Genomic DNA, 26,952 nt, shown 5'->3' with positions numbered 1-26,952 from the left:
GCGCCCGCCACCACGCCCCGGCTAATTTTTGTATTTTGAATAGGGACCGGGTTTCACCGTGTTAGCCAGGATGGTCTCGACCTCCTGACCTTGTGATCCGCCGGCCCCGGCCTCCCAAAGTGTTGGGATTACAGGCCTGAGCCACTGCGCCCGGCCAACATTTTATTCATTTATTTGTTTGTTTTTTGAGACGGAGTCTCACTCTGTCGCTCAGGCTGGAGTGCAGTGGTGCGATCTCAGCTCACTGCAACCTCCACCCCCCCGGGTTCAAGAGATTCTCCTGCCTCAGCCTCATGAGTAGCTGGGATTACAGGCGCCTGCCACCACGCCTGGCTAATTTTTACATTTTTAGTAGAGACGGGGTTTCACCGTCTTGGCCAAGCTGGTCTTGAACTCCTCACCCCGTGATCCCCCCACCTCGGCCTCCCAGAGCTTTGGGATTACTGGTGTGAGCAACCGTGGTCAGCCTGCTAACATTTTGTTTTTTAGAGGTTTGCGTTCCTCTTCAAATCTCAGGTGTCCTACTAAAACACCACAGGCCAGAAAGGTTATGAAATGTAAAATATTAAAATAATTGTCATTATATTGTTTCCATTTGTGAACAAGTGTGTGTTTGTGTGTGTGCGCGCGCGCGTGCACAATTTACAAATTGACGTTACCTTACACACCAGAAGGTTAAAAGGAACCCTGTGCGGAGCCAGGCCTAGCACAGTGATTAAGCGCCGCCTGAAAGTGCCTGGAGGTATTAGTCTGTCACTCTTGCCTCATTCAGTGCATTGTATGGTTAGAATTTCTGTCATTCAAAGCATGAGGGCGTGAAGCCTGGACCCATATCCAATCAGAGCGCTCGACTGAGAACTGCCCAATCAGGCGCGCAGTCAGAGAGCAGGGGGCGGCATCCGGGATCTTCGGCAGCCTTGGCCACTCGCTTCAGGCTGAGCTCCGTTAGGGCCTCACTGCCCTGCTTCCACCCCTCAGGGAGGCCTCGGTGATGTTGCCAGAGCTTCGGCTTCCATCGCTCTGTGACCTGCGGGTATTGGATGATTCGTAGCTAAGACTTCGCCACACCCTTGAAGCTGAGAAATGGTGAGTGTGCGGGGCAGGGCGTCCCAAGGCTGGGGAGGCCTCATCAGAACCCGCGGCAAATGGCGGCGGCGGGACGGAGTCTGCCAACGGAGTCCCCGCTGCAGCCGCTCCGCCCTCGGTCTTCAGCCCCCTCCGGTGAGGGACCTGGGCTCCTGTCGGTCTCCTCACGGCTGCTCTGGCCCAGCCTGCAGCCCTCCTTGTGCAGCTCTGCGCCGCAGCCCCGCGCCTTCCTCGGGCTGTGGGGTGAGGAGGAGCTCATCGGGAAGACGCCGGGCGCGGCGTGCGCAGGCACCGCGTGGGAGGAGCTGTGGTCCAGGGGTCCTGTCCTTACTTTACGGAATGAGATCGAGGCCCCATCAAAACATAGAGTTCATGTGAGCAAACGGGGACTCATTAATGGGACGGCGCCGGCTGTGGCTCGTGGCTTGGGGGCTGCCAGCGGGTCTTGAGAAAAAGACTTTTGTGAGGTGTGGGAGGAAGTGAAGCGAATCACCAGCCCGCCCCAACTTTCCCACCAGTCCCCTTGCCCTGTGCGCCTCCTCCGCCTGGCTGTTCCTGAGTGGCATCAGGATGGTGATTGGTGGTCTTGTCTTGGGATGAAAAGCATTTGTGTTGGGGTAAGGGACTCCGTGTGCTGTGCCTGCTTTGTCTAGCCGAGTTGTACTATAATGGGTCCAGGTGGAGGAACATCAGCATTAACAGGAGACTTGATAAAAGACGCTAACTCATGGACTCTTTTAAAACCTGCAAAATTTTGGTACAGTGAGGCCTTTAACATCAAATAATGTATATGCACATTGAAGCTTGAGAGACAGTGCTTAGCTAAGTGACTCTCAGCCCAGTCTTCCCATAGGATCACATGGACAATTTGAAGTGAAATCATTACCTGTGCCCTCCCCACAGATCCTGTCTGTTGTTTTGGGTGGAAACATTTCTGTTTTTTAAATTAAGTTCCTCGCATATTATAGCAAGGCCAAGGTTAAGCATGAGACTTCCAGATATTTTTATGAGAGGTGAGTTCACCCTTTGTTCCAGGAGGTCACAGGGCCTACTCTGCTTGGTTTTGGTAGGGGCAGGTCACTAGCCCATTATTTTTATTGCAGGAACAGAAACTGTTGGAATACCTTCTTTTTTCCGCAGAGCTATAGAATACTTTAGAGAACATTACTGTATTGAAAGTTGTTTTATCAGATAATCACAGTCAGTCACATGTCAGAACTAGTTCTCTTAACACATTTCACCTGTAGTCAAATTAAGAACTCTGTCACTTGATACGTATGTATTTTCAGGAACCCTTAACATTCAGGGATGTGGCCATAGAATTCTCTCCAGAAGAGTGGAAATGCCTGGACCCTGCCCAGCAGAATTTGTATAGAGATGTGATGTTGGAGAACTACAGAAACCTGGTCTCCCTGGGTGAGGATAACTTTAATGCATAATTCCTAATACTCCCTCTGAGTTTTATTTTCTATTTTTGTAGAATATCTTTTGAGATATATCTGTATCTATATAAAAATGTGTGTCTCTCACACACACACACATCTATATAAGTTATATATGCGTATAGTAAATTCTTAACGTTGTTGATAGATTCTCAGAAACTGTAAGTGAAGCAACATATCATTTAGGAAAATGAATTTTCGGGCTGGGCGCGGTGGCTCACGCCTGTAATCCCAGCACTTTGGGAGGCTGAGGTGGGCAGATCAGGAGGTCAGGAGTTTGAGACCAGCCTGGCCAACATGGCAAAACCCCGTCTCCACTAAAAATACAAAAAACTAGCGGGTCATGGTGGCAGGCGTCTGTAATCCAGCTACTCGGGAGGCTTAGGCAGAGAATCACTTGAACCTGGGAGGCAGAGGTTGCAGTGAGCCGAGATTGTACCATTGAACTCCTATCTGGGCAACAAGAGCAAAACTCCGTCTCAAACCAAAAAACAAAAAAAAAGAAAATAATTTTAGCAAAGTTTAGTTGATACAAACAAGAGTTATGTTTGGTATATGGCAACATTGCTTCATTTAAAGTTGCAGTTTTCAAGAACCCGTTTTGGACATTAAGTGAGGACTTACTCTACATCTGTGTTTGTGTGATACGGATTTTTCTGTTAAATAAAAATTGTCTAACTATATTTAATGTGTACAATGTAATGATTTGATATGCATATATTTTGTAACATGCATATATTTTATTGTAAAATAAAATATAATCAAGTTGATCAACATATCTATTACCTCATATAGATAACGATTTTTTTTTGGTAATAAGAATACTTAAGGCCTAGTGTCCTAGCAAATTGCAAGCATACATTACAGTATTATTAATTATAAATGGAATACTCTTTTGCTAATCTAATGCTGATGTACATTAGGTTTCTCCTTATTCAACTTATAACTAAAAATTTGTACTCTTTGAACATCTCCTCATATTCCTACCCTTAGGCACTAACAGTTGCCATTCTTTCTGCTTTTATGAGTTTACATTTTTAGATTTACCCATCTATGTAAGAAGAAGCAGTTTCTTTGTCTGTCTGTGTTTGGCTAATTTCATTTAACATCATGTCCTCCAGGTCTATCCATGTTGTAAGTGGCTAGATTTTCTTTTCTCTTGTGGCTGAATAATATTCTACTGTGTATATATACACTCCATATTTTGGCTATTGTAAATATACTACAATGAACATGGGGCTGAAGATATTTCTTCAAGGTGTTAATTTAATTTCCTTTGGTAGTATGACCAGAAGTGATATTTATTGCTGGATTACATGATATGTCCATTTTTATTTTTTACTGGTTTTTATGATGATTTTATCAATTTACATCTCACAACAGCATACAGCATATACCTTGTATGTATGTCTTTGGGAAAAAAAATCTAACCTTTTGCCCATTTTTGAATGGGTTATCATCATTATTATTGTTTTGCTTTGAATTGCAGAAGTTTCTTAAACATTTTGGATGTGGATATTAACTTCTTTTTTTTTTTTTGAGACGGAGTCTTCATCTGTCACCAGGCTGGAGTGCAGTGGCACGATTTCAGCTCACTGCTAACTCCGCCTCCTGGGTTCAAGCAATTCTCCTGCCTCAGCCTCCTGAGTAGCTGAGATTCCTGGTGCACACCACTACACCCAGCTAAGTTTTGTATTTTTTGGTAGAGATGGGGTTTCACCATGTTGGCCAGGATGGTCTCGATCTCTTGACCTCGTGATACACCCACCTTGGCCTCCCAAATTGCTGGAATTACAGGTGTGAGCTGCTGCGCCTTTTAGTTTTTGAGACAGAGTTTTGCTCTTGTTGCCCAGGCTGGAGTGCAGTAGCACGATCTTGGCTCACTGCAATCTCCGCCTCCCGGGTTCAAGCGATTCTTCTGCCTCAGCCTCCCGAGTAGCTGGGAATTACAGGCATGCGCCACCACACTTGGCTAATTTTGTATTTTTAGTAGAGATGGGGTTTCTCTATGTTGGTCAGGCTGGTCTGGATCTCCTGACCTCAAGTGGGTCTCCCGCCTTGTTCTCCCACAATTAACTTGTTATCAGATATATTGCTTGCAAATATTTCTATCCTGTAGAGTTTTTAGAAATTTTGTTTTCTTTTCCTTTGCTGTGAAGAAGCAGTTTACTTTGATACAGTCCCACTTATTTGTATTTTTTGTTGTTGCTTTGCTTTTGATGGCATATCAAAAAATTATTGCCAAGACGAGTATCAAGGTTTTTCCATATGTTTTCTTCAGGAGTTCTAAGGTTTTTTGTCTTACATGTAAGTGTTTCATTTTGAGTTAATTTTGGGGTATGGTATAAGAAAATGATCTACTTTTGCTGGGTGCAGTGGCTCATGCCTGTAATCCCAGCACTTTGGGAGGCCGAGGCGGGTGGTTCACGAGGTCGGGAGATCAAGACCATCCTGGCTAACATGGTGAAACCCCATCTCTACTAAAAATACAAAAAATTAGCTGGGCATGGTGACGGACACCTGTAGTCCCAGCTACTCGGGAGGCTGAGGCAGGAGAATGGCGTGAACCCGGGAGGCGGGAGCTTCCAGTGAGCTGAGATGGCGCCACTGCACTCCAGCCTGGGCAACAGAGCGAGACTCCGTCTCAAAAAAAAAAAAAAAAAGATCTACTTTTATTCTTTTGCTTGTGGCTCTCCAGTTTTACTAGCACCATGTATTGACAAGACTATTATTTCTGAATTGTATATTCATGATCCCCTTGCCAAAATTCGTTGACCTTGTATGTATGGATTTGTTTCTGGGCTCTCTATTCTGTTCATTGGTTTTTGTATGTGTATTTATGCACATGCCATACTCTTTTGCTTACTACAACCTTTACATAAAGTTTAAAATTAAGAAGTGTGATGCCCCTAGCTTTGTTCCTTCTTATGATGGCTCAGGTTATTTAAAGTTGTTTAAGGTTACACTTACATTTTACAATTGTGTTTTCTATTACTGTGAAAAATGACACTAAAATTTTGATAGGGATCGCATTTGAATCTACAAATCACTTTCGATAATATACTTTGACAATATTAGTGATCCTAATGAAATATGTGTTTGTATCTGCTTCAGTTTCTGTCATTATTGTATTTAGTGTATACATTTATTGTTATACACTAGATTTTTTATTTCTTTGTTAAATTTATTTTGAATTAATTTTTTATTTTTATAGTATTGTAAATTGAATTTTTTTCTTTTTTTTTGGAAATTTTGTTGTTACTTTGTGGAAATGAAACAAATATTTGTATGTTGGGGCAGGTGTAGTGGTTCATTTTTGTAATCCCAGCACTTTCAGAGGCCAAGGCTTGTGGATCACTTGAGCACAGGAGTTTGAGATAAGCCTGGGCCTCAGAGTGAGACCCTGTCTCAAAAACACACAAAAAAACAACCCGCAAGTATTTACATGTTGATTGTGTATCCTGATACCTTAATGAATGCCTTTATGAGTTCAGTTTTTGTTATTCTACTCTAGGGTTTTATATATGTGCATGATCATATTATCTACAAACAGTAACATTTTTTCTTCTTTTGCATGCAGGAGAGTTTTGTTCTCCTTTTCCTTTCCTATTGGTAATATGTTAAGATAGAAGCTGTGGTCCTGGAGGCTGCTTGCACAGATCTTGGCTTCAGCTGTGGTCCCTGAAGCAGCCCTGTGTCTGTATATTTTAAGGATTTAACAATGATTACAGTTTGTATAATCTGTTTTTTGGCAGGTAAACATCTCCTTTTGTTGGGTCCCCAGGCTGATGAGATTACCTCTGGGGTTACAGAGAAGAAGGGTTGTAGCTGAGTCACAAGGGTGCTGCTGGGTGTGCTGTGGGGCCTGCCTTTGAGGGTTGTGTTACCCATAGATTCTTTCTGGGCCCTGGAAAGTTTAGATTTCCTTGAGGACATTAATCTGTATGGCAGGCAGTAGGATTGGGTTTTGAAGTTTGTCTGCATATGATGGCCCAGATACCAGGTGTATAAATGGGTTTGGCCTTTACTGACTACCTGGGAACAGTTTTTTTTGTTTTTTTTGTGATGGAGTCTGGTTGTGTCGCCCAGGCTGGATGGAGTGCAGTGCCATGAACTTGGCTCACTGCAACCTCCGCCTCCTGGGTTCAAGCGATTCTCCTGCCTCAGCCTCCCAAGTAGCTGGGACTACAGGTGCGTTCCACCACGCCAAGCTAATTTTTTTTTTTTTTTTTTTTTTTTTTTTTTGAGTCGGAGTCTCACTCTTGTCACCCAGGCTGGAGTGCAGTGGCGCTATCTCAGCTCACTGCAAGCTCCGCCTCCCGGGTTCATGCCATTCTCCTGCCTCAGCCTCCTGAGTAGCTGGGACTACAGGTGCCCGTCACCGTGCCAGGCTAATTTTTTGTATTTTTAGTAGAGATGGGGTTTCACCGTGTTAGCCACGGATGGTCTTAATCTCCTGACCTCATGATCTGTCCACCTCGGCCTCTCAAAGTGCTGGGAGTTACAGGTGTGAGCCACTGCGCCTGACCCCTTCTGTTTTTTATCTTTGTTGGTTTAAAGTCTGTTTTATCAGAGACTAGGATTGCAACTGCTGCTTTTTTTTTTGCTTTCCATTTGCTTGGTAAATATTCCTCTATCCCTTTATTTTGAGCCTATGTTTGTCTTTGCACGTGAGATGGGTCTCCTCCATATAGCACACTGATGGGTCTTGACTCTTTATCTAATTTTCCAGTCTGTGTCTTTTAATTGGGGCATTTAGCCCTTTTACATTTAAGATTAATATTGTTATATGTAAATTTCATGCTGTCATTATGCTAGCTGGTTATTTTGCCCATTAGTTGGTGCAGTTTCTTCATAGTGTTGATGGTCTTTACAATTTGGTATGTTTTTGCAGTGGGTGGTACCGGTTTTTCTTTTTCGTATGTCCATTCTTCAAGAGCTCTCCTAAGGCAGGCCTGGTGGTGACAAAATCTCTCAGCATTTGCTTGTTTGTAAAGGATTTTATTTTTCCTTCGCTTATGAAGCTTAATTTGGCTGGATATGAAATTCTGGGTTGAAAATTATTTTCTTTAAGAATGTTGAATATTGGCCCCCACTTTCTTCTGGCTTGTAGGGTTTCTGCAGAGATCTGCTGTTAGTCTGATGGGCTTCCCTTTGTGGGTAACCTGACCTTTCTCTCTGGCTGCCCTGAACATTTTCTGTTAGCCATTTTTTAGATCTGTTGTTTTTTTGTTTTTTGTTTTTTGTTTTTTTCTTTAGACGGAGTCTTGCTCTGTCACCCAGGCTGGAGTGCAGTGGCGCAATCTCAGCTCACTGCAGCATCTGCCCCCTGGGTTCCAGCGATTTTCCTGCCTCAGCCTCCTGGGTGGCTGGAACTACAGGCACATGCCACCATGCCCTGCTAATTTTTGTATTTTTAGTAGAGATGGGGTTTTGCCATGTTGGCCAGGCTGGTCTCGAACTCCTGACCTTGGGTGATATGCCTGCCTTGGCCTCCAAAGTGCTGGGATTACAGGCGTGAGCCACCACGCCTGGCTTAGATCTGTGTTTTATTGTTAGTAGTTCCTGGAGCATTTTTAGTTTCCTTTAGTGGTGGTGTGTTTGCCTGATCCTTCATAATTCATGAAGCCTTGTTTTGATATCCTTGCATCCGAAGGAGTAAATACCTCTTTCAGCCATTATAGACTAGTTTGGGGAGGTAAATATCTTCTCCTGTTGGATTTCTGGGCTGATGAGATTTCCACTGAGATTGTAATAAAGTGTTTCGGATCCAGGTCACATGAGTACTACTGGGTCTGCAGTGAAATTCATGCTTGGCAGACCTGTTATCTGGGCATCAGACACTTGTGGACTCTATTTTCTGAGAAGACAGAACTTTCTTCAAGATGTTGGTCAATGTGACTGGCACTGAGGAAAAAAGCCTCCAGTTATATCTGCAGATTAAGGTGCTGATAAAATCAATGTGAGCAGGTATGGCTCCTGCTGTGTCGCTCTTGCGAGGTGTTTGGAAATGCTCTAACCTAGTCATTGGACAGGTTCCTAGATGAGCAGTACTGATCCTTGATCACAGCTGAGAGGGTGTGGAACTGATTCATAGGGCTGCTTCAGGATACACAGCTGAGGCCAAAGTCTTCAGGTCTGTTTTTGGGTTCATGGCATTTCTCCCTCCATATTTCTGGGTTGGCAGGACTTCTTTCAGACTCTAGGTGACAGAGACCAGAGCTTGGTTATAGGACTTCTTCACGATTCACAGTGGGAATAAAGTCAGCATGCCTACAGGGGCACATACAGGTGTGTTTTTTGGCAGGTCCCAGGTTAGGAAAAAATTCTTCTGGACTTTGGTTGCATGGACTTGGAACCAGGTTGTAGTGCCACGTCAAGATCCACCATCAAATAAATATTGGCAAGCCTACATCCAGGGGCACAGATGGATGTTTCTTTCTGTGGGTGTCTGGGCAGGATTTCTTCCACACCATGACTGATATGTGCAAAGGGTGGATTTTGGGCTAATTCAGAGATCACAGAACCAACTTCTAAAGGCCTTTCACCTGAGGCATAGAATATTAGAAATTCTCCTAGATGTCTTCGCAGATGGTGCTAGTGGCAGGAACAAAACCAAATGGTCTACAGCTAAGTCTACAATGAAAATTGGACATATTTTATTCTGTAGCTGGGACTGTGATGGGCAAGCATGCCACTCAAGCAAGGGCATGTCTTTTCAATACAGCCCTCCTCAGTCTTGGGTTCACAACCTTTGACATGGATTCCAAAGCTCCCATAAAGTTCCTTTTTTCAGAACATAACTGCTGCTTTTTTATAACTGTAGAAGTTGTGGGTAGAGAACCTCCTGCCATCTTACTGTGTTTTCAGTTTCTGATATATTCTATGTCAAATTTATCTGATTTCAAATTCAAAATTTCTGAAATAAAATGCTCACATTTACTCATTGTGTAATAAATAAATGTATTGAAATGCTTCATTCTTATTAGAGCATTTTTTAATTGAGATGCATTTTCATTGCATGTAAGGATTCAAAATGCCACATCTTCGTAAGTACATAGTCAGAGTTGAAAACTGTAGTTATTTAAAGGATTGTTTTTGTGATACATCTATATTATATTCAGTGTTTTATAGATCAGAATTTTTTATTCTTACTTTCAACTCTGTTTTACTGGGGAGTGTTTTTTCATGTAGGTTCTCCTTCATCATTTATTTATTAATTTGTTAATTTATTAATTATGGAGTCTCGCTCTGTTGCTAGGCAGGAGTGCAGTGGCACAGTCTTGGCTCACTGCAGCCTCCCCCTCCCGGGTTCAAGTGATTCTTCTGCCTCAGGCTCCCGAGTAGCTGGGACTACAGGTGTGCGCTACCACGCCCAGCTAATTTTTGTATTTCTGGTAGAGACAGGGTTTCACCATGTTAGCCAGAATGGTCTTGATCTCTTGACCTCATGATCCGCCCACCTTGGCCTCCGAAAGTGTTGGGATTACAGGCATGGGCCACCGCGCCTGGCCTATTTTTGTTTTTAATTTTCATATTTGTATGGTAATTTTCAACTCTGTACCTTTTATGACCATGTGGTGTTTAATTCAAATAAAAATCACTGGGTTTTACTCGAAGCAATTTAAAATATATGTGTAATTCAGACATTTCTATTGCCTATAAAAGTTATCTATGTGGTGTTTGCCTTTATAAATATTGCCCTTACCTGGTTTATAAATTATTTTTTTGATGGGCCGGGCGTGGTGGCTTGCACCTGTTATCCCAGCACTTTGGGAGGCCGAGGCGGGCGGGTCACCTGAGGTCAGGAGTTCAAGACCAACCTGACCAACATGGAGAAACCCCGTCTCTACTGAAAATAGAAAATTAGCCAGGCATGGTGGCACATGCCTGTAATCCCAGATACTCAGGAGGCTGAGGCAGGAGAATCACTTGAACCTGGGAGGTGGAGGTTGCAGTGAGCTGAGATCGTGCCACTGCACTCCAGCCTGGGTGACAGAGTGAGACTCCATCTCAATCAATCAATCAATCAATAAAATTTTTTTTGGTGGTCATCACTGTTTTCTTTTGTAGGTGAGTAGTCAAAGAAACAGTGGAATATTACCACCTATTTATTGTTTATGTTATTTTGTGAGAGAAACACTTTTGTTATTTGAAGGTGATTTTTGAAAAATGGAACCTTTTTAGGTAGATGTAAATATTTAGTTGTGAGGAAAAATATAAAATTGCCTAAAGGTTTTCAAGTGTACAGTCTAGTGGAGTTAAGTACATTTACATTATTTTGAATGGATCTCTGCATTTTACCTTACAAAAGTAAAGTTTAATACTCTATGAACTATAAACTGCCATGTTTTTCTTTTTCTTAAGCTCCTGAAGAACACCATTTTACTTACTGTTTCTGTAATTTTGACTGATTTTTATATTGTCATTGGTGTAATTTTTTTTTTTTTTTTAGTATCTTCACATAATGTTCTTAGGCTTTGTTTTTGCTTGGTTGGTTGGTTGGTTGTTTTGAGATAGAGTCTTGCTCTGTTGCCAGGCTAGAGTGCAGTGGCACGATCTCGGCTTACTGCATCCTCTGCCTCCCAGAGTCAAATGATTCTCCTGCCTCAGCCTCCCAAGTAGCTGGGACTACAGGTGTGCACCACCACGCCCAGCTAATTTTTGTATTTTTAGTAGAGACAGGGTTTCACCATGTTGGCCAGGATGGTCTCGATCTCTTGACCTCAGGTGATCTGCCCGCCTCGTCCTCCCAAAGTGCTAGGATTACAGGTGTGAGCCAGGACAACTGGCCTCAGGCTTTTGTTTTTGTAAGATTGTTCTGTGCTGTGGGGTGAAGGGAGAAGGAAAGACACACGCAATATCTTTAAGGGTAAACAACCTTTATCCCATGTAAATGGCAATGTAGGTATATAAGCAAATGATATAATAAGCAGATTGCAGTGGGAAGAGGAGAAGGGAAAAGAGATACATATATTTACATTCACCAGACTATGGAGGATTCACCACCAGACCGGGAAGCAAAACAGCCTGGGCTCTAGAGTCCACCATTCATCCGTGCACAGATGAAGAGAGGTCTCATGAGGCTTTGGCACGGTCTGGGACCCTAGCTCTTTTTGTAATGAGTTGTTTGGCATGAGGCCCAGTCACGAGGGGCTTTTGCACCTGAGCTCAAGGAACACAAAAAGATCAACTTGTTTTTGCAGTTGTCTATTGTTTTTCAATAACTAACATATAGGAATAGATTGAAATAGAGATTTCTCCAAAACGGCACTGGATGAACGTGTCAAGGGGCTCACACAGCCCGTTCCGGGATTTGGTGACCATTGTTTGTGTCCATGTTCAATTTGGTTCAAATTTAATATTTAACTTTTCCTCCACATTTGGCCTCAGTTTGATACTCAATTGTAGGAAAATACCCTTACAGATACATGGGGAAGGCATAGTTGACATAGATTACAGATACAGGTAAGCACAGGAGAACTAAAAGCAGAGTTAATAAAAACCACACCCACCATGGCTTTGCCAGGAGAGTGATTGTGAGAATTGTCAGGGATATACACACAACATTCAGTATGCAGTAAGTCTCAAACCCCTCCTTGGGCTGCGGTAAGCATATCTAATGCCGTTCAGTTTTGCAACACAACAGTACATAGCTGAGCAAATTCCTCTGACAACAACATAAGTCCAATGCCACTATCATTAAGAGCTTTGTCTACATGTAAGCTTAATATTTTAATTTGCTGCTGAAGCAGGATTGTACCAGCAGCAGGGGAGGATACTGTAGTAGGCTGTCACCACCAGGGAGTCCAGAGCATTTGTATGGTGGATGGAATTAATGGCCACCCCCAAGTGTATCTCTCTGTCCATTGCAGGGGCAGGTATCACCACCCGTAGGATCCACATATCCAGAGGGCCCCCCAGGGGACTGCAATATAGTTACTGTAATCATAGTGTACTAGTGTGTTATTAAAGTAGGAAAGAGATTGTGTTTCATTAGGGACAATGTTGTTGATTTGGAGTATGTGTTGACAATTGTCTGGTGGGAGAAACCCAGAGTAACATTAGAGGAGCCATTTAAGGCCTCCAGACAAAGTGGCGGGGGGGCTATATGGAATCCGGCCACCAGCACAGCAGGTTCCCAATATATACCGTTCCAGGCATATTGGGCAGGATACCAAGGCTTCTGATGCACGCTGAGGGTGGAGTTCACCTTTCACCTGACATGGGCATAAATAGATTGCTTGGTTTGGTCATAGGAAGTCCAGGTTGGATTGCAAGTGGTGGTGTTGTGGCCCCATTGGTAGTGACACAGCCATTCAGAAATGTTGTCAGGGACGATTCTTCAAGGTAGCTCATTCCTGGCGGCCTCTGGCAACTCGACACATAGCCGACATTGATTGTGGTTGGCTTCTTCTATAGTGGTGGCTACCCAGTTGATGAATTTATCCCTGGCCTCAGACACAAAGACACAGGTGCTGACCATTAGTAGATAGGTTATTCCATTATAATGCCTCTCATTACAAGGCTTGAACATGTTGTAATCCATTCATTCACATTCAAGTTTGCAGTTGTGGTGGAAATTTTGGCCTGTTGATATGTCAGCTGATTAAATAGTCTGTCAAGAGAAAACAGAGACGCATGAGCATCAACATGGAGAACAGTAATAATGGTGGTGTGTGCCAGGATTCAGGTATCTTCCCAGTATTTTTTTCCCCAAACCTCTTTATTCCCAATTAACCATTTGTTTCGTTGCCATTGGTGCAACCAGGTAGTAAGACCATCTGCTACTGACCAAGAGTTGGTATACAACTGACAAATCCCTCTGGCCTCCTCCTAAATAGCTCAGAGGACCGTTACTGGTTCAACCAGCTAGCTGCTTCCACCTTTTCCTTCATGAGAAAGGCTTATGTTTTCTAACAGGATTGTAAGCCACGGCCTTCTAGTGTCAAGTGCCGCCAATGTATTTGGTGGTCCATTAGTAAACCAGGCATGTTTCTGGTCCTCTGGGCTTAGTTTTTTAAAGGATTTGTCTCATTGGATGGGGGAGGTTTTCCACCCTATGTGAAGGGCTTGCTCAGTGGTTTTCTGAGCTGGCAAGTTTTGTACATCCTTATGCAAAAGCAGTATCCCCTTTGGTCCTGGCTTAGCCCTATCTTGTGTATACCATTTCCATTTTATAATGCTGCTTTCTTGAGTGTGCCCTATCTGGTGAGTATTGGGGAAACGCATGACCCAAGTCATAATAGGAATTTCAGGCCTCATAAAGACCTCACGGTTGAAGCAGAGATCCTCTGTTTCCAGCAAAACCCAATAAAAAGCTAACAATTGCTTCGTGGAAGGGGTATAAGCTTTGCCAGCCTATGGCAGTTTCTGGGTCCAAAACCCCAAAGGTACCCTCTTCCCACCTTGTTTCTGCCTAAGACTCCAATTAGCATGTTTATCTAGGACAGCTACTTGCAGTTCTACTGGCCTATTTCGTATGGGCCATAGATCCCGGGTCAGTTGCACCGCTTGTTTAGCTTGTTGAAAAGCCACGCTCTTTTTCTCTCCCCAGTGAAAGTCATAGCGTTTTCTAGTGACTGCATGCAGAGGTTGTAAAATGTTACCCATGTGGGGCATATGATGTCTCCACAATCCAAACAAGCCCATAAATTTCTGGGCCTCCTTTTTAGTAGTAGGGGTTGCAAATTCTAGTATTTTAGCCTCAGCCTTTTGTAAAATGGACTATTACTGTGTATTTCAGAGGATGCCAAGGAATTTTACAGTTTTCGCAGGTTCTTGAATTTTCCTAGGGTTAATTTCCCATCCTTGAGATAGGAGCTGGGTTTTTACCTGCTCCAAGCCCCAGCCGACTAGTTCTTCAGTTTTACCCTGACCGGCCATTTGGACAGCTGCTTTTCTCAGCAATAGGCTGATAGCTTTGAGCCTGGTCAGTCAAGACACAGGCCTGGCCAGGGCCAGTCAGGATGTCAGATTAGCATTTTTTTTCCAGCTTACATTTCTCATGTGGCAGCCAGTCCCTATCTTGACACATTAACTTACAAGCAGTAAGCAAGCACGATCCATGCCGGGAAATTACCTCAGCATTCCCTTTACCAACTGGGATTCCCTGCAGCACCTCACACAGCCAACGGTTCAAAATGCACTAATTTAGATTCCCAATTTTCAAAAAGGCCAGTTCCCTTGGACCACTCAATGGCCAAGGGAGAGAACTGGGAGAGTTCCCATCCCAGGATATGAGAAGCCCCCAACCTCCCAACTCAGTCCTTGTGGCTGAAAAATGGCACGTTTTCGCTTTTGGATCCTGTTCCTGACACCCAAAATGTTCTGTGCAGGAAATGCGTTAGGGGAGAAGAAGACACACACACAATACCTTTAAGGATAAACAACCTTTATTTCACGTAAATAGCAATGCAGAATAAGAATAAGCAAATGATGTAATAACCAAATTGCAATGGGAAGGGGAGAAGGGAAAAAGGCTATATATATTTACATTCACCAGACTATGGAGGATTCACCACCAGACTGGGAAGCAACAGCCTGGGCTCCAGAGTCGGCCACCATCCGTGCACAGACGAGGAGGGGTCTCATGAAACAGCTAGGGACCCTAGCTGTTTTTGTAATGAGTTGTTTGGCATGAGGTCCCATCACTAGGGCATTGCGTGAACTGGGCTCAAGGAACACAAAATGGTCAACTTGTTTTTGTGATTGTCTATTCTTTTTCAATAACTAACGTATAGGAATAGATTGAAATAGAGATTTCTTCAAAACAGTGCTGGCTGAAGATGTCAAGGGTCTCACACAACCTGTTCTGGGACTTGGTGACCATTGTTTGTGTCCATGTTCAATTGATTTCGAATGTAATATTTAACTTTTTCTCCACAAAGATGTGTCAGAATATCTTTGTTTTAAAATAAAATATTGTATGTATATGTCACATTTTAAAAATCTGATATTTATCTCTAAAGGGACATTTGTGTTTCCAGGAATTGTCTTTTGTAAATAATAATGAACATGCATTTATAAACATGTATTTAAAAGCCCTGCCTTGAATATTTTGGGGATTTTTTTTTTTTTTTTTTTTTTTTTTTTTTTTTGTTGAGATGGAGTCTCGCTCTGTCACCCAGGCTGGAGTTCAGTGGTGCAATCTTGGCTCACTGCAAGCTCTGCCTCCCAGGTTCATGCCATTCTCCTTCCTCAGCCTCCCAAGTAGCTGGGACTACAGGCACTTGCCACCATGCCCATCTAATTTTTTGTATTTTTAGTAGAGATGGGGTTTCACCGTGTTAGCCAGGATGGTCTCGATCTCCTGACCTTGTGATCTGCCCATGAGCCACTGCGCCCGGCTTTTTTGGGATATTTTAAATAGATGTGTAAGCATGTAATTAAAGCCCTGCCTTGAATATTTTTGAGATATTTTTTATACAGTGATGTGGTACCGTATGTCCATATTTTTTTTCCTGAGCCTTTGATGTTATATTCAAAAACTGATTGCCGAGACTAGTTGCGTAAAGCCTTCATCATAAATGTTTATATTAGATTTCACATATGTGTAAGATCATGTGGTATTTGTCTCAGTGTATCTGTTTTATTTCACTTAACATAATGGCCTCCAGGTTCATCTGTGTTGTGGCAGATATCAAAATTGTATTCTGTATTGTAGATGCATAGTATTTTACTGTGTATATATACTACATTTTCTTTATTCATTCAAGTTTTGGACACTTGGATTGATTCCATATCTTGGCCATTGTAAACAGTGCTGTAATAAACATGGGAGTGTAGATTTCTCTTTGACATACTGATTTTGTTTAGCTACAATGAAAATAGAACTTACATATGTTCCAGCAATCCCATTTAATTAAAAAATTAAAAATAGAACATGTGATCCAGCAATTTCCATTATTTTTCTGTGTGTGTGTGGTTGTCCAGAGTTTATCGTGTAGGCGAGGAGTCAAAGAGACAGCGTTAAAATACCATTTGTTGATGGTTTAAACATGTTATCCTGTGATACTTATTTTTTTCTATAATGGCTCTACTAACTTACAATTTTACCGACTGTATGTGTTTCCTTTTCTATTCATTCTAACATAATTTTTTGTCTTTCTAATTACAGTCATTCTAATTGGAGTGAAGTGGTATCTTGTGGTTTTGATTTGCATTTCTCTGACAGTTAGTGATGTTGAGCATCTTTGCGTGTACTTTTTGGCTATTTGTATTTCTTTTGAAAAATGTCTCTTACAGTCTCTTGCCTATGTTCAAATTGTGTTATTTTTGTTAAGTTTGTTATATATTCTGTAAATTTATCTTTTGTCGTATGTATATTTTGCAAATATTTTCCTTCATTCTGTAGATTATCTCTTCACTCTGCTGTCTTTGCTATGCAAAGCATTTTAACTATGTTGTAATCCCATTTGCATATTTTTGTTTCTTTTGCCTGTGCTTTTGAGGTCTTGCCCTCCCCCTCCCCCTCCCTCTCTTCGGTCTCCCTTTCCTTCTTTTTTCAGTCTCCCTCTGTTGCCAAAGCTGGACTGTACTGCTGTGATCTCGGCTCGAGATCTTAAGATTCTTTGCTCTGTACTGTGTGGTAAAGCATTCCTGTATGTTTACTTCAAATAGCTTTATTTGGGTTTCCCATTTAAATCTTTACTTGTGATTGACTTTTTTATATCATAAGAGGTAGGAGCCTAGTTTTATTTTTTTTATTATCTTGTAGATAATTTTCCTAGCACCATTTATTGAAAAGATTGTCTTTTTCCAATAACAAAAATGTTATTGGAAAATCTATATTTTTGTGTGTGTGGGAGAAACACTTTTGTGATTTGAAGATAATTTCCAAAACTGTCATACCTCTATCTCTTTTAGATATTATTTTTGTTTTCAAAAATGCATAAACTGTACATTTTTAAATATTTTAAAATCATATTTAAATATTTTTAAATATTCAGCTTAGTCATATTAACATTGTTATGCACTCTATCTTTAGAATATGTTTATCTTGCAAAGCTAACACTCAGTACACATTAAACAACTACCTACTTTTTCTATTTTCTGGCCCTTTACAAAAACAATTCTGCTTTTTATTTTAAAGTCAAACTGCTTTAGATATCTGATGTAAGTTGATTCATACAGTTTCTGTCTCTTCGTGACTTATTTTGTGTTAATGTCATCAAGGTTTATCTTTACTGTACTTGTTTAATTTTTGCTTTTTACAAACAGTAATATTTCATTATTTTAATATTTCAAATATATGAATTTGGTGAGAGAAATCTGTGTTGCATTTATTTGCTTTCAGTAACAATGCTGCAATAATTATGAGTGTCTAAAACTCTTCATGTGACCGTGTGTGAGTTTATATTTTTGCCAGATTTTATTTTATTGATCTAGCTGTTCAGCTTTATATCTGTCCCAAATTATTTTAATTCTTTAGCTTTGTATGTGTTTTGAAATCAGGAGCTGTGAAGCCTCTGAGATTGCTTCTCTTTTTGAAGATTGTTGGGTACTTCACTGTTTCTTAATTCCATATAATATGGGGTTGCTGTTTCTATTACTACAGTAATTTAATTACAGATTTGACAGGGATTGCATTTAATCTGTAGATTACATTGAGCAGTCTAGATATCTTTATTATTTCAATCTTTAGTTTGTGTTAATTTCTATAAGTATGTAATTTTTTTTTTTTTTTTTTTTTTTTTGGGATACGGAGTCCTGCTCTGTTGCCCAGGCTGGAGTGCAGTGGCACGATCTCAGCTTACTGCAAGCTCCGCCTCCCGGATTCACGCCATTCTCCTCCCTCAGCCTGTCGAGTAGCTGGGAGTACAGTCACCCGCCACCATGCCTGGCTAATATTTTGTATTTTTAGTAGAGACGGGGTTTATAGTTTCTTTTATTCTACGTTCATTCCAGTTTGGTCATTAAAAGAAATCTGTAAAATTTGAATTTTAAAAACTTCTGTTAAGACTTTTTTTGTGCCCTAATATGTAGTTTATCAAGGAGAATATTGTATGAGCTATTCAGGAAGGTGTGTATTCTCGTTGTTGAGCAGTGTTCTTTACAATTCTGTTAGGCATAATTGTTTAATACTGCTTTCAAATCTCCTGTTTCCTTATGAATATTTTATCTTGTTTCATTATTCTTTATAGAAATTGGGGTATTTAAATATCCTAGTATAATTATATTGCTTTTTTTGTCTTGCTTTAATTCTGTCAGTATTGGCTTTGTATATTTGGAACTCAATGTGGGACACACACAAACAGACATATTAACATATGTATACACACATTTGTCATGAGTTCCCAGTAAAGGAACGTTTTTATTATTGTTTAATGGCCTTATGAACTTTTAGTTAAAGTATATTTTATGAAATAGGACAGTTTTGACTTAAGATGTACTTTGTGTTATATAATTTGGTTATTTGCATCAAATGTCTTCTTTCCTTTTTCAGTCTTTTTTAATCATTACATCTCAAGTGACTCCTGTAGAATAGCAAGCTGGATCATGTTAATTTTTGCAATCAATCCCTTCATTTGGTGCTTGTATTTTGAATGGAAACTTCATAAATATTTGAATAATTTGCTGAAATAGACTTACACGTTTTATTGATTGTTTTACTGGATTATTTCATTTTTGCCCCTTATTTTCTTTTTCTCTCTTCCTTAGTGTCTTTTTGATTTTTGTACTGATACACCTTTACTTCTTATTTTTTGGTGTATCTATAGAGATACTTTTTTCTGGTATCTTGGGAAGTACATAAAATTTCTTAAAATAATATATTTTATTTTTTGTTTTATTTAATTTATTTATTTATTTATTTTGAGACGGAGTATTGCTCAGTCACCCAGGATGGAGTGCAGTGGTGCGATCTCAGTTCACGGCAAGCTCTGCCTCCCAGGTTCATGCCATTCTCCTTCCTCAGCCTCCCCAGTAGCTGGGAGTACGGTGCCTGCCACCACACCTGGCTAGATTTTTTTTGTATTTTTAGTAGAGAACGGGCTTTATCCGTGTTAGGATGGTCTCAATCTCCTGACCTTGTGATCCACCCGCCTCGGCCTCCCAAAGTGCTGGGATTACAGGTGTGAGCCACCGTACCCTGCAAAATAATATATTTTAAACTGGTAAAAACTTGAGTTGCATTTGAAAAATTCTTCCTCGGCCAGGCGCAGTGACTGACGTGTGTAATCCCAGCAATTTGGGAGGCTGAGGCAGGTGGATTACGAAAAGAGATTGAGACCATCCTGGTTAACATGTTGAAACCCTGTCTTCACCAGAAATGCAAAAATTTGCTGGGCGTGGTGGCGTGCCTGTAGTCCCAGCTACTTGGGAGGCTGAGGCAGGAGAATTGCTTGAACCCAGGAGGGGAGGTTGCAGTGAGCCAAGATTGCGCTGCTGCACTCCAGCCTGGCAACAGAGTGAGACTCCGTCTAAAAAAAAAAACAGAAAAGAAAAAAAAGAAAATTCGGGGTTGGGTGTGGTGGCTCACACCTGTAATCCCAGCACTTTTGGAGGCTGAGGCAGGCAGATAACGAGGTCAGGAGTTCGAGACCAGCCTGGCCAGTATGGTGAAACCCCGTCTGTATTAAAAATACAAAAAGTATAAGAGCATGGTGGTGTGTACCTGTAGTTCTAGCTACTTAGGAGGCTGAGGCAGGAGAATTGCTTGAACTGGGCAGGCAGAGGTTGCAGTGAGCCAAGATAGTGCCACTGCACTCCAGTCTGGGTGACAGAGTGAGACTCTGTCTCAAAAAAAAAAAAAAAGAAAACTTCCTCATTACATCTGTCCTCAAGTTTGTTATTGATGTCAGTAATCATATTTTTTATGTTGTATATTATTACCAGATAATGATCAACAGTTTATGATCATTTTTATGCTTTTAACTTTAAAATTTTAGAGAATAATTAAAATGTTTTCCGCACTATTATGATAGTGGTACAGAACTTTGTGTACGTGCATATCTTTTTCAGAAAGTTACATATTTTCGTGTGATTATGTTTGGTTTTCTTGCATTATGTTATTTTCATGGAAGACACTTTCTTCAGCATTTTTTTGGTAAGACAGATGTGCTAATATACTTTTTCAGCATGTGCTTATCTTGAAAGGTCTTTACTTTTTCTTCATTTTTAGGACAGTTTTGCAGGTTATATTATTCCCATGTAGAATTTTTTTTTTTCTCCAGCATCTTAATTATATTGCAATTCCTTCTGGTGTGAAATAGTTTTGTTGACAGATTCACTGGTAATCTTATAAGACCATACTTATAAATGACACTTCACTTTTATTTTGTAGTTCCTAAGATGCCCTTCTTGTGTTTGATTTTTCAGACTTTGCTTATATATATATATATGTGCCTTGCGATAAATCTCTGTGTGTGTATCCTAGTTGAAGTTTGTTGAGCTGCTTCATTTATTACATCTTTTTTAACTTTTGAAAATTTCTGAGTCATTATTTTATATTTTCACCTCCATGATTTTTTTATGTTTTTAATGTTTTCATTGATGTTCTGATTTTTCTGATTACATTTAGTTGTATGTGTTTTCAGTTAACTGGTTCAGCATTGTTCAGATTACATTTAAAAAATGTGTACATCTTATGGTTTTCTGAAAATTTTAAAATCATTTATTATAATGTATTCTAATATTTTGTATACATTGTAATATTTGCTTGTTATTTGAACATTAACAAAAAGCTATTTGTCACAATCTTTATTATGTTGCTTTGTCATGACGTAGTCTGAAGCCAGTTGTCTTTGATAGAGATTATAGGAACCTGTCATACATGTTGGAAGGATGTCTCTTGTCTGGATTTTTGTGTTTATTTTTTAGTTAAAAGGGTTTCTTCATGTTTCCTCTTAAGAGTCTCTAATCAGCTGAGGCAGGCGGATCACGAGGTCAGGAGATTGAGACCATCCTGGCTAACACAGTGAAACCCCATCTCTACTAAAAATACAAAAATTAGGTGGACATGGTGGTGGGCGCCTGTAGTCCCAGCTATTGGGGAGGCTGAGGCAGGAGAATGGCATGAACTCAGGAGGTGGAGCTTGCAGTGAGCCAAGATCCCGCCACTGCACTCCAGCCTGGGCGACAGAGTGAGACTCCATCTCAAAAAAAAGTCTCTAATCACTTGCTGTACCTGTTGCCTGTATTTAACACTTCAGTCTGCTTTTGAAATATTTATATTTTGTCCTCGAATACCCAAGTTGTTCTTCCAAAGTATCACCATTTCTTTCAGCACTGTTTTATTAGAGGCAGAAATCAGTTTTTGTAAAGACCCCAAAAGCCAGAAGTAAGGATATGTGTGTCAGTATTTTTCTTCTCTTTTAAGGAAAAAGACAGGAGTTGAGAGTTTTCTTCTAATGGCATAGTGCTATATTGAGGAGGAAGAGCTGTTGGTGGGTAAATTTAACATTCTGTCCTGTTCTATGTGTCTCTTGGCATTGTGCTTACCTGAGAGATTGCATACAATTAACTCATAAAATAGATTTCACACAAAGGCATTTTGATCACTATATGTTTGTTACATGTATATGTGAAGAAGTTATGACTTGTATTTTGTTATGCGATCTTACTAGCGTACTTTGTATAATTTTATGATTTGTAAAGTATATGCATATGAATCTAGTAACTGGGATAATTTGTTATTTTTATTTCTTTCAGCTATGTGTTCTCATTTCACCCAAGACCATTGGCCAGTGCAGGGCATAGAAGATTCATTCCACAAACTTATACTGAGAAGATATGAGAAATGTGGGCATGATAATTTACAATTAAGGAAAGGCTGTAAAAGTATGAATGTGTGTAAAGTGCAGAAAGGAGTTTATAATGGAATTAATCAATGCTTGTCAAATACTCAGAGCAAAATATTTCAATGTAATGCACGTGTCAAAGTTTTTAGTAAATTTGCAAATTCAAACAAAGATAAGACAAGACATACTGGAGAGAAACACTTTAAATGTAACAAATGTGGCAAGTCATTTCAGAAGTTCTCAGACCTAACTCAACATAAAGGAATTCATGTTGAAGAGAAACCCTACACTTGTGAAGAATGTGGCAAAGACTTTGGATGGTACACAGACCTGAATCAACACAAGAAAATTCATACTGGAGAGAAACCTTACAAATGTGAAGAATGTGGCAAAGCCTTTAATAGGTCAACAAACCTTACTGCACATAAGAGAATTCACACCAGAGAGAAGCCCTACACAGGTGAAGATGGTGACAGAGCCTTTGGATGGTCCACAAACCTGAATGAATATAAGAAAATTCATACTGGAGATAAACCCTACAAATGTGAAGAATGTGGGAAAGCCTTTATACATTCCTCACACCTGAATAAACATGAGAAAATTCATACTGGAGAGAAACCCTACAAATGTAAGGAATGTGGCAAAGTGATTTCCTCATCCTCAAGCTTTGCTAAACATAAGAGGATTCATACTGGCGAGAAACCCTTTAAATGTTTAGAATGTGGTAAAGCCTTTAATATTTCCACAACTCTTACTAAACATAGGAGAATTCATACTGGAGAGAAACCGTACACATGTGAAGTATGTGGCAAAGCCTTTAGACAGTCCGCAAACCTTTATGTACATAGGAGAATTCATACTGGAGAGAAACCCTACACATGTGGAGAATGTGGCAAAACCTTTAGACAGTCCACAAACCTTTACGTACATAGGAGAATTCATACTGGAGAGAAACCTTACAAATGCGAAGACTGTGGCAAAGCCTTTGGACGATACACAGCCCTGAATCAACACAAGAAAATTCATACTGGAGAGAAACCTTACAAATGTGAAGAGTGTGGCAAAGCCTTTAATAGTTCAACAAACCTTACTGCACATAAGAGAATTCACACCAGAGAGAAGCCCTACACAGGTGAAGATCGTGGCAGAGCTTTTGGATGGTCCACAAGCCTGAATGAATATAAGAAAATTCATACTGGAGATAAACCCTACAAATGTAAAGAATGTGGGAAAGCCTTTATACATTCCTTACACCTGAGTAAACATGAGAAAATTCATACTGGAAAGAAACCCTACAAATGTAAGCAATGTGGCAAAGTCATTACCTCATCCTCAAGCTTTGCTAAACATAAGAGGATTCATACAGGTGAGAAACCCTTTGAATGTTTAGAATGTGGTAAAGCGTTTACTAGTTCCACAACCCTTACTAAACATAGGAGAATTCATACTGGAGAGAAACCCTACACATGTGAAGTATGTGGCAAAGCCTTTAGACAGTCCGCAATCCTTTATGTACATAGGAGAATTCATACTGGAGAGAAACCCTACACATGTGAAGAATGTGGCAAAACCTTTAGACAGTCCGCAAACCTTTATGTACATAGGAGAATTCATACTGGAGAGAAGCCTTACAAATGTGAAGAGTGTGGCAAAGCCTTTGGACGGTACACAGACCTGAATCAACACAAGAAAATTCATACTGGAGAGAAACCTTACAAATGTGAGGAGTGTGGCAAAGACTTTGTATGGTACACGGACCTGAATCAACAGAAGAAAATTTATACTGGGGAGAAACCTTACAAATGTGAAGAGTGTGGCAAAGTCTTTGCCCCATCAACAGACCTGAGTCAACACAAGAAAATTCTTACTGGAGAGAAAAGTTACAAATGTGAAGAGTGTGGCAAAGCCTTTGGATGGTCCATAGCCCTGAATCAACACAAGAAAATTCATACTGGAGAGAAACCTTACAAATGTGAAGTGTGTGGCAAAGCCTTTAGTAGGTCAAGAAACCTTACTACACATAGGAGAGTTCACACCAGAGAGAAACCCTATAAATGTGAAGATCATGGCAGAACCTTTGGATGGCCCACAAACCTGAATGAATATAAGAAAATTCATACTGGAGATAAACTCTACAAATGTAAAGAATGTGGGAAAGTGTTTAAACAGTCCTCACACCTGAATAGACATGAGAAAATTCATACTGGAAAGAAACCCTACAAATGTAAGGAATGTGGCAAAGTCATTACCTCATCCTCAAGTTTTGCTAAACATAAGAGGATTCATACAGGCGAGAAGCCGTTTAAATGTTTAGAATGTGGTAAAGCATTTACTAGTTCCACAACCCTTACTAAACATAGGAGAATTCATACTGGAGAGAAACCCTACACATGTGAAGAATGTGGCAAAGCCTTTAGACAGTCCGCAATCCTTTATGTACATAGGAGAATTCATACTGGAGAGAAACCCTACACATGTGGAGAATGTGGCAAAACCTTTAGACAGTCTGCAAATCTTTATGCACATAAGAAAATTCATACTGGAGAGAAACCCTACACATGTGGAGAATGTGGCAAAACCTTTAGACAGTCTGCAAATCTTTGTGCACATAAGAAAATTCATACTGGAGATAAAACCATACAAGTGTAAAGAATGTGGCACAGCCTTTAAGTCATACTTCAGCATTCTTAAACATAAGAGAACTCATACTGGGGGAATGTCTTACGAAGGTGAAGAATGTCGCAGTCTTTAAATGCTCCTCAATCCTTTGTAATCATAAGATAATTCATAATGGAGAAAAACTCTACAAATGTGAAAAATGTGAGAAAGCTTTTAACCACACCTCAATCTGTTGTAGACATAAGAGTAATTATATCGATGAGAAGCCAAATTAAAATTAAAAATGTGGCAAAGACTTCCAATTCTAGTCACTTCTTAGTGTATGTAATTCCTACTGAAGAAAACACCTGGAAATACAAAAAATGTGGCAAAACTTGTAACCAATGCTTAGTATTTTTGCACATGATAGTATTTATATGTGAGAATACTTGTACAAATATAAAAATATACAATGTCTACTTGAAATTTATAGTTAATAAAAGCATTATAAATGTAATTTCTGTTGAAAGACCTTTTAGAAAATATAGGCCATTAAAGTGAAGAAGAGTAGTCTTAAGACAGAGAATACAAAGATAAAGAGGGCTCTAGTACCTGTACTTGTATCCCAGAACTTACTATATACATTTTGTACTAGAGGAAAACTCTGAAGCAGTTGCTTAAACTTTGTTCAACATCAGAGAATTTATATTGGAGAGAAATCCTACAAATGTAATAAATGTGGAAAAACCTCTGTTCAGAAACTGCAGGTTAAGAAACCAGAGGCCAGGCGCATTGGCTCACACCTGTAATCCCAACACTTTGGGAGACCAAGGAGGGTGGATCACCTGAGGTCGGGAGTTCGAGGACAGCCTGACCAATATGGAGAAACCCTGTCTCTACTAAAAATACAAAAATAAGCAGGACATGGTGGTGCATGGCTGTAATCCCAGCTACTCAGGAGGCTGAGACAGGAGAATGGCTTGAACCCAGGAGGTGGAGGTTGCGTTGAGCCGAGATTGTGCCATTGCACTCCAGCCTGGGTAACAAGAGTGAAACTCTGTTTCAAAAAAAGAGAAAAGAAACACCAGAGAGTTTTTACTAGAATATAATTTGTAGATGCAGTAAATGTGAAGAAATATTTAGGCTAAAATTAAGACTATGTAAACATCAGAGGATTTACAGTAGAAAGAACTAAGGAACTAACACTTCAGACTTTAAAATAAATCAGAGTATTAAGTATAACAAAAGTTGAACCTGTTAGAAAATTTCTTTGTATATAAGTTGAAAAGTAGGTTTTTGAAGAGATATATTCAAAGTCTATTTTTTTACTTGAAAAAAGTAAAAATTTTTTTGAAAAGCAAATAATTCAACTCTAAAATTATACTGTTTCAACATTCTCATTTATGTGAAAGCATGTGATGAATTGTTGCTACATCAGAGATATGAGAAATTCCTTTGCATTAGGTGGGCATTATTCATACACTTCTACATGAAAGAGAAGAGATATGAAAGATGCATCAGGAAAATCTGAGCAGAGAGGCTTTTAGTGGTTGACTTACTGAGTGATGCCTGAAGTAGGTGTTCAGAGTAATACTTTGCGTTATACTGAGAGAGAATCTGAATTTTAGTAGTAAATTGTTTTGCCAACTGTACATTTATGTAATAAATGTAATAAAATGCAATAAATTTAAAAATTCTCTTAAGATAATGTGTGAACTTAATTTTTGAAATAAAAATTGTTATTGTGTTAAAATTTTTGTGCCATGAATGAAGTGTTTTATTATGCCACCAACTTTCACCTATTCCACCTTACTCAAGGGTGTACATTAAAGATGGTAACAATGTACTATCTGGTAATATAACTGAATGACATCTCTAGTCTTTTTCCAGTGGCTTTCAACAGCAAATAAATTGAAGAATATTGTTTGCATGTTACATTTTTATTCTTATTGAAATTTTTCAAAAGGTTTTGTGAGTACATAGTTATGTGTATATATTTATGGTATATATGGGTTATTTTGATACAGGCATACAGTATGTAATAATCACACCACAGTAAATGAGTTATTCATCACCTCAAGCAT

The 26,952-nt window shown here is 39.9% G+C and overlaps 1 protein-coding gene across 2 annotated transcripts; it reads left to right on the top strand.

The window, feature by feature from the left end:
• Positions 1–876: 876 nt before the first annotated feature.
• Positions 877–26,621, top strand: ZNF721 (zinc finger protein 721). 2 transcript variants are annotated; one of them, XM_009239710.4, is made up of 3 exons: positions 877–1,086; positions 2,376–2,502; positions 22,182–26,621. In XM_009239710.4, exons 1-3 carry the CDS (start codon positions 1,084–1,086, stop codon positions 24,917–24,919), a joined length of 2,868 nt encoding a protein of 955 aa, XP_009237985.3. In that variant the 5' UTR covers positions 877–1,083; the 3' UTR covers positions 24,920–26,621. The 2 variants fall into 2 exon arrangements, with proteins under 2 accessions (XP_009237985.3, XP_024102264.3); XM_024246496.3 differs by lacking the exon at positions 2,376–2,502 and having other exon boundaries at positions 888–1,086.
• Positions 26,622–26,952: the final 331 nt, after the last annotated feature.

Source organism: Pongo abelii, chromosome 3 (genome assembly GCF_028885655.2).
Source record: "Pongo abelii isolate AG06213 chromosome 3, NHGRI_mPonAbe1-v2.0_pri, whole genome shotgun sequence".
Taxonomy (NCBI): domain Eukaryota; kingdom Metazoa; phylum Chordata; class Mammalia; order Primates; family Hominidae; genus Pongo; species Pongo abelii.
The sequence above is the reverse complement of the archived record's forward strand: the minus strand, read 5'-3'. Positions and strand labels throughout refer to the sequence as shown.